The sequence below is a fragment of the Lupinus angustifolius genome, chromosome LG04 (assembly GCF_001865875.1).
Source record: "Lupinus angustifolius cultivar Tanjil chromosome LG04, LupAngTanjil_v1.0, whole genome shotgun sequence".
Lineage (NCBI taxonomy): Eukaryota > Viridiplantae > Streptophyta > Magnoliopsida > Fabales > Fabaceae > Lupinus > Lupinus angustifolius.
The window spans coordinates 3,822,654-3,831,354 of record NC_032012.1 but is presented as its reverse complement, the minus strand read 5'-3'; the positions used below and the strand labels follow the sequence as shown (position 1 = coordinate 3,831,354).

The 8,701-nt window shown below is 34.1% G+C and overlaps 2 protein-coding genes across 3 annotated transcripts; one reads left to right on the top strand and one right to left on the bottom strand.

The window, feature by feature from the left end:
* On the top strand, positions 989-3,745 carry LOC109345156 (protein REVEILLE 2-like). Of its 2 annotated transcripts, XR_002107395.1 has the most exons (7): positions 989-1,350; positions 1,892-2,026; positions 2,136-2,247; positions 2,352-2,413; positions 2,603-2,998; positions 3,101-3,552; positions 3,584-3,745. XR_002107395.1 is itself a non-coding variant. In XM_019583979.1 (6 exons), exons 1-6 carry the CDS (start codon positions 1,324-1,326, stop codon positions 3,473-3,475), a joined length of 1,107 nt encoding a protein of 368 aa, XP_019439524.1. In that variant the 5' UTR covers positions 989-1,323; the 3' UTR covers positions 3,476-3,745. The 2 variants fall into 2 exon arrangements, 1 of the variants encoding a protein (XP_019439524.1); XM_019583979.1 differs by having other exon boundaries at positions 3,101-3,745.
* LOC109344555 lies at positions 6,888-7,730 on the bottom strand. The gene has a single exon (XM_019583320.1). The coding sequence runs from the start codon at positions 7,728-7,730 to the stop codon at positions 6,888-6,890; it is 843 nt and encodes a 280-aa protein (XP_019438865.1).

The following is an 8,701-nucleotide window of genomic DNA, read 5'->3' as shown; positions in this document are numbered from 1 at the left end:
TAATAAAAGGAAACATGAAGTTCAAACAACAAAGTACAAATACTTTAAATATTAATGTTTTTTCTTTAAGGGACATACTAAAAAAATTCTTAATAAGAGAGTTAACTTCATAATACTTTGGATATTTATTGCTCAAGCAAAATTTTATCATTCAAAATATAGATATCTAAGTATTTTATCCTTACATTTGAGTTGATTTGATTTTTTTTTTATTATCCTTGATTTGAATAGAGAATACTATTGTTGAGACCAAATATTTAAAAATAAAACACAAAATAAGTTGTAAGCCTTTTCAAATACTTATTTCATTCCATAACATTTTCCATCAAAATTAATGATAGTGACAAAAATTAATAACAAATTAATGGAGATGATAAATACTGTAAGAAAAACAAAATGACCAAAATCAAAACAATTCCTAAATATATGAACAAAAAGTATATTTCAACTTTATTTATAAATTTATTTTTAAAAGGGAAAGCAGAATAATTGCAGAGGGCACCCATACACTAATAAATAATTACAATTATCTATTTACCAATTGGGAAAAACATGGGCCACAACTTAATAGTACATTCAAACACTAATAAGGGAACGCGTGGCTTTCACAACCCGCGAGTAGCGTGTGCTTTCACTAGCACTCGCGAGTGAGTGACATGTTCGAAATTATCCACGAAACTCCTGGGTGTGCTTTTTCAACCACCGAATTAAATATCGCAGCGAAATTTTCTCTTGTCAAAAAACGAAACAACAAACCACGACAACCATACGCCACGTGTCCACTACAACCTTCGTTATTATTAGCCACAAAATTACTCCGAATTCACGAGATTTCGTTGTCGGAGAAATAACAATTAACAAAGAACACTTTTGTATTTTCATTTTTATCTTCTCGACAAAAAAAATAGAAATTAAAATCTGACGTGTCACACCGTCCTCGCTTCTTCTTTTTTCCCCTCAAAATCACATAGCACTCCTCACAAATTTCACTTCTGACCTCTCTATCTTTCTTTCTTCTTCTCTTCACTTCTACAATATCAAGCTTTGAACTTTCTCTTTCTTGCTGCTTCTAGCTGTTCGTGTTTGAAGAGGTGAAGAGTTAAGGCTGTGTTTGGGGTGATAAAATCATGTTTTGGATCAAGAACATTAGGGTCTATTTTTTTAAACAATTTGTTGGTTCTATGCTGGGAAATTTATGATTTGTATCTGTATTATCGTATTTTTCTTTGGGTATTTGGTGAAAGAAAGTAGTTTTTTTTTCTATATGGTGTTGTGATCTGTGGCTAAGAAATATCAACGGTAAAGTTTGATGAAAGTTGGTCAATGGTTTCTGCTGCTATGGTGATTCAGGTATGTAATATAAGAGTTTCTTCTATTTTGTTATTGCTATAGATTATTGGATGCTTGAGATTGTTGATTAATGTGTTGATTTTATTTGTTATGGGTTTGCTATGATTTCCGCTAAATATTCTAACGGGTGGGTGGGATTTGTTTAAGGAAAATGCTAACTGGAACACTTATTAAGGAATAAATTTATTCAGATGTAGTAATTTAGTTTTCAATGAAATTTACCCTTTTTATGCTTATGTTTAGTGCTACTTTGAAAAAAAAAAAGAGAAAGGTAATTATGATTTGGTTTACCTCTGTAAAATGCTAACGATGCATAGTCATAGATTCCAATATTGAAAAAAGGAAAAGGAAAAGAGGGAACAAGATGTGTAGATTCTGATATGGTTTTAATTTTAACTCCTGGAAAATTAAGTTTTGAATGTTTTACTTCAAGAAACAATTTATTAAGAGCACTTTAGGAATTTTTTTATTAAATAAATCTCATGGATTACTTGAACTTAGAAATTATGGTCATTGATCGATTTTTCCTACATGGATGTAGGATCAAAGTGGTGTTACCGGATCACAGAGTGGTCCTCCTCAAGGAGATGAAGTGTCCATGAGTTCTGGACTGCATTCTGTTGCACTCTTTCAGCTAAATGATCAGTTTCCCTGTGAAAATGACTATGCTCCAAAGGTTTCTACCCGGATTCTCAAGTATTTGTGGAGTTGGCATATTTCTATAAAAAGATTATTTTTCATGGTGCCTTCTTTGTTTTAATCATTTCTCTTTTCTACGTCAATAGGTAAGGAAACCATATACTATCACAAAGCAGCGAGAGAGATGGACCAATGAAGAACATAAGAAGTTCCTTGAAGCTTTAAAGCTTCATGGTCGGGCCTGGCGACGCATTGAAGGTATCATTAGTTAATTTAGAACTTCCATATAGCTTCAAAAATATTAGTAGCGAGGAATATAATTGTGCTTGCTCTAAGTTTTGTGATCCTGATTTTCACTACAGAACATGTTGGCACAAAGACTGCTGTTCAGATTCGAAGTCATGCTCAGAAGTTTTTTTATAAGGTTTACATCTCTACCCTATAACCATTATTTTACCATATATCTTCTATAAATGGAGGCAATAGTTCAAGCTATTTAAGATTTTGATGACCCTATGATATCCAGAGTGATAACTTCTGAAGTTATTTAAGATTGAAAGAATTCATAAATCTGAGCTTGAAGTCACTCTTAACTCCTTTATCTTCATAACAGGTTCTCCATGACTCTAGTGCGAACATTGCAAACTCAGTGGAGTCTGTTGAAATCCCTCCTCCTAGACCGAAACGAAAGCCAACACATCCTTACCCTCGTAAGCTAGTAATGACCCCTAATAAAGAAACTTCCATCCTAGAGCAGCCAATGAGGTCTACTTCTCTAAAGTCATCAGATTTTGATCAAGAAAACCAAACTCCGAAATCGGTATTATCTGCACTTGGTTCAGACAGCAGCCTTGGTTTGTCTGATTCAGATACACCAAATGGAAGCTTATCCCCAATGTCATCCATTGGTGGTGTCCATAAGACTGCATTTTCACTTTCTGAACCCAAAACACCATTTGAGGAACCTGGACTAAATGCTTATTCAGCTCCTGATGAGAAACCTCTTATGGTACTACTTCCTAATCGATTTAATTATATTGACTTACTTACCAGAATAGCTTGAGAAAATGATATATGATTTTGTATTCTTCTGTTTGATTTGCATGAATAGAAAGTCGGGCTTTTCCCCGAAGGAAGTGTTTCTACCAAAGAAGAGACAGCAGAAGAATCTTCTGGCCGGACTCTCAAACTTTTTGGGATGACTCTAATGGTATCAGATACATGCAGATCATCTTCTCCAACAACTAAGACATACAAACCAACAATTGTGCATTGCTTTAGCAAGGAGGATGAAATTTTGGAACTTCTTGGCCACAGTACACCAAGTGAAACATCAGCATTCTCGAAGCTAAGGGTGAGAGTGAGACCTGAAACGGGTGCAAAAGGGTTTGTGCCATATAAAAGGTGCATTGCAGATAGAGAAAACCAGTCTTCATCTTTAACCGAGGATAAGCGAGAAGTGCAACACATCAGACTTAGCTTATAGCTCCTCCCATGGATGAAGATTGAAACTGTGTTTGAGATAGACTATAGCTGTTTCAGCTGCTGAATGAGCTGGTATGAATGAGTGAAGGAGCTGAAGATTTTGACATATTGCATTAGAAATTCCCCACCTGTTCAAAGCCATAAACCTAGCTTTCTTTGTATATACACACAGCATGGGGCTGGGTTAGGATTTTGTATGTGTATGATTACTTTTTTCCACTTCAATTGTGAATGACCCAGTGTTTTTTTCTTCCAACTTTTTTATGCTTATTAAAAGGTTTCCAAGTGTTGCACCAAAAAAGAAGTCTCCTAGGTGTTAACTTACATACTTCTTTGTAGGCTCTTCTAATTATGGTTGGTATATACCATGATGGAATCAGTCCCAGGTAGAAACAGATACAAAACACATTAAAGAATTGATTAGTCCTTTAGTGATAGAGAGCTAAAAGCTAATTACCAAGAAACTAGGGCACTACAGAACCAGATAGGATCAGATGAGTACTATTGTTTTGTTACTTTTGGCTCTCTGGTTGTAATTGAGGAGTTTATGCTGCTACCTCTAAATTAATAATGTAAAAGCTAACCAAGTGAAGCATCACTTATAACCTGGACTTGATTAAAGCGCTCAACAGCACAATCTCCTAATTTACAAGCTTCACTAATGGTTGAATCACTCTGACTATGTAAGGTACTATGGTGTAGTCATAGTCGGTAGAGAGTCCAGTAGTGAATGCAGATGCTCATACATGGCAGCGAAAACTAGTGTGGAAATTTAATCCATCATATTTGGAGATAAATATATTTATGTTTTATCATTTAGGATTAAAAATAAGTTTTTAATGTGGTGTCTATATTTTATTACTTCTTCACACAAGTTTTTTTCCATAGTTCCAACACCAGATTCAAACCAAAATTTATTTGCTAGGATGACATTTACTATTTTTTTAATAAGAATTTATGAGAAAAGAAATAGGAAATTAGCAAAGATCTCCCTTCATCTTCTCTTTCAGTGACATTTCAGCCTTTTAATCAAAGGTTTATTTATTTATTTATTACAATCATTAAAATAAAAGAGAGAGAAAGAGTACCATCTTACTGTGAATAGTAGTGGGCTTAGGTATGGGCCTAAACACCCACTGTTAAACTAATCTGGTTAGTTTTCAAAGCCCAGGAAGGAAAAGGAAAGAGAAATAGGAAACAGTTGCTAATGTCATTTCATGGGCCTCTTCAAGAATATAACCATCCTGTGGCACCTTTTTAAGTGTCCCATTTATAATTTGATTCAAGCCTAAATGAAACAATCTTAACTAAATATTTTTGTGGTAATATGTTAAGCTGAAATGCTCTCACAAGTTCGATTTAAACAATTGTTAAATCTTAAAATTAAATATGGACTTTCAATTTGTAGAGTATTTGAACAGGTTAGAGAAAGCAAAAGGCAAGGAAGGAAGGGGAAGAAGCATTCATACCATATATTTGTAAGACTTATACTTCCCCTAATCTAAAACTCTATATACAATGTTAAATTGAGAACGGTAGAAAAGATAAAGAGGATCTTCCAATTTTTTATTTTTTAGAAATTGATTTGATTTATAAATGAGACTCTAAAATTTGTGGAATAAAAATATTGATTTGTTTTTTAAATGTTGTAATTTAAGTGTTATGAAAATAGAAGTCAAATTAATAAAAATAAAATTTTTGTAACAAAACTTTGGAATAGTATACATTATTAAACCAAGATCACTTTTCTATGCATACACAATGCACCAAGCAACTAGCAAAAAGAGAAACAATACGCACACTAAATACAGTAGCAAGAAACATAGGGAAAAAATGAAAAAAAGTTATGTTTGAGAGAAATGTGTATCTTCAAGAATAATGAAGAAGAATTAACTAAACTGTATAGGAAATGTATTGAGTATCAATTACAACTACATACATCTTTGAAATGCTAAGTGTTATTTAAAGCTTCCAAATTCCAACTAACTCTAACTAACTTTCTATGCTAGGAAAATATATAAACTAACAGACTGAAATAACTCAAACTTCTACTGGCAGAAGTTTCCTCATTTTATGTTATTCCCAAATTCCTACTAAACTTCTACTAGTGAAAGTCTCCCCATTTTCTGTTATTAATGCTAAAATTACATTATTTCTAACGCTCCTCCTTAATTCAGCATTCATAACCCATTTCTTATACCTATCTTTATTCTCAGCCTATCAAACCTTTCGTTCTTCAAAGGTTTTGTGAAAACATTAGCCACTTGATTTTCAGAATTGCAAAATTCCAGCTTTACTTTTCCTTTACTCACTTGATCTCTAATATAGTGAAATATAGTCTCTATGTGTTTACTTCTTTCATGAGAGAATGAATTTAGTGCCAAATGGATTGTTGATGTGTTGTCCACCATCAACAAAGTCCCATTCTCTTGCTTTATCTTTAATTCTGATAGTAAAGTCTCCATCCAAATAGCTTTATACTTAAAGACCTCACCATCTAGTTTCAATCTGGTCTTGTATACACATTTCACAGCTATGGCTTTCTTTTCCCTTGTCAGTTGAGTTAGACTCCAATTGTTGTTCTTTTCTATGGATTTCAGTTCTTCCTCCATAGCTTCAATCCAATGTGGTTGTTTCAAAGCATCTTCCACATCTACTGATTCCATCTCAGCAAGCAATGTTATATGCACAAAATCACCATCTACATTGATTGTTGAGTTAGAGAACACCTCATAGTCACTTAGTCTTGAAGGTGGTTGTCTGAGTCTCTGAGTTGCTGGAGGATTCACCATTATACAAGGCACAACAACTGGATTAGATGCTATAGTCTCACCAATGCCACTTTCATCAGCTTCTTCAAATTGCAATAGGGTTTCCCGACCTTCATTAGAACTTTTACGGTTCTAATTTTCCTTCATAATTGTTGATTGAATGTACTTTTGGTCACTGATCTGTATGCTAATCTTGAAGGTTTTGTTGGCTGAAAGTGGAGCCTTCAAGATTTTGTGTTTGTTTTTGTCAAACACCTTCAACATACCATCCTTCATCTTCATGGTATATCCCTTTTCTAGCAGTTGTCCAAGACTGAGCAGATTATTCTTCATCTTAGGTACATATAGGACATTTGAGATGTAGGCTTTCTTCCCATCTCTTCTTTGGATCATCACCTTGCCAATTCCTTTTGCAGTGACTACACTATGGTCAACAAACTTAATCTTGTTCCTTGCTGATTCATCAAGTGTTGTGAACCAATCCTTACTTCCTATCATATGATTTGAACAACCAGTGTCAAGATACCAAAAATCAACAACTTGTTGGTTGTTTTTTATAGTTGCCATTAGTATGTAATGATCATCATCATGTGCCAATCTGGCTGTTTCATCTTTTCTGCCTAACACCTCCTTTCACTTGCATTATGCTGCATAATGTCCATATTCTCTGAAATTATAGCACTGAACTCTCTTCTTGTCAAATATCCTTCTATTCCTTGAGTCTTTTCTTTGATCATGCTCAAAGTTGTTTGTGCTGTTTGGTCTTTGAGATGGGGAACCTTGCTCAAATTTGTTCCACTTCTCCTTCTTATTATTCTTATTCCACTGTCCAGAAGGCTTCTTGAAAGATTGTGCTTGGAGTGCATGATCATCATTCTTCTCTATGCCTCTCTCTTTTAGCCTTTGTTCATGAGCTTCAAGAGAGCTTTGCAACTCTTCAATATTGTAAGCTTCAAGATTCTTGGACTCCTCTATTGCAACAATAATGTGGTCATATTTATGAGTTAGAGTCTTAAGTATCTTCTCCATAATAGATTGCCTTTTCACCTCTTCTCCACATGATTTCATTTGGTTGATGAGTGTGAGAATCTTGATGAAGTAATATGCTATTGTCTCATTCTCCTTCATTTGAAGGAGTTCATACTTTCTCCTCATTGTTTGAAGTTTCACTTTCTTCATTTTTGCAGCCCCTTCATAGCTTTTCTCCAAGCTATCCGAAGCTTCCTTTGTTGTCTTGGCACCAACAATTCTCTCAAAGTTGGCTTCATCAAAAAATTGATGGATTAAGAACAAAGCTTTGCAATCCTTCTTCTTGGATTCTCTATAACTTGTCCTTTGAGCCTCATTTTCATTCTCCCTAACTTCTTGGTATCCATTCTGAACTATCTCAAGTACTTCTTGGAATCCAAAGATAGTTCTCCATCTATCATAATTCTTGGTATCAAGAATTGGTAACGTCATTACAAACCCATTACCATTTGTCATGATAGATCGATCTAAGATCTTGTAATCTTCCTTCGGTGTTGTCTCACTATATGTTCTTCTCTTCCCATTTCAAATCACAGCCCAAGATCCACCAAGAATCTTGCTTCAACTTTGCTCTTGATACCACTGTTAAACCAAGACCATTCTCCCATGCATACACAATGCACCAAGCAGCTAGCAAAAGAGAAACAATATGCACACTAAGTGCAGTAGTAGAAAACAAATGAAAAATGAAAAGAAGTTATATTTGAGAGAAATGTGTATTATCAAGAATAATGAAGAAAAAATGAACTAAGTTGTATTGAAAATGTATTAAGTATCAATTACAACAACATACATCTTTGAAATGCTAAGTGCTACTTAAAGCTTCCAAATTCCAACTAATTCTAAATAACTTTCTATGCTAGAAAAGTATACAAACTAACAGACTGAAATAACCCAAACTTCTACTAGTGGAAGCTTCCTCATTTTCTGTTATTCCCAAATTGCTACTAAACTTCTACCGGTGGAAGTCACCTCATTTTCTGTTATTAATGCTGAAATTACATTATTTCTAACATATATACATACTTCTTTTTCGAGTGATAATATATTTTGTATGACTGAGATTGCAACTAAGATAGGGGGGGTGAATTAGTTGACTAGAAATTATGACCATTTTTTCTGCAAAATGAAAAGTTAAAGTGCAGCGGATAATATTGCAGAAAATAAACAAGAATAAATCAAAGAGGTAAGGGAGAAGAGAGTATACAGATGTTTTATATTGGTTCACCTTCTTGTCCATCGAGGGCTACGTCCAGTACTCTTGCACCCCAAGAGATTTTCCACTAAATATTATGAGTTGTAATTACAATATCTTACCTCAAGATCTCTATATACCTTACATACTCAATAATACTTATATCCTTGGAAAACACCTTTCCAAGTAACTCTATCCCCTTTTTATTCACACCCCGTGAAAGAAAGTTATT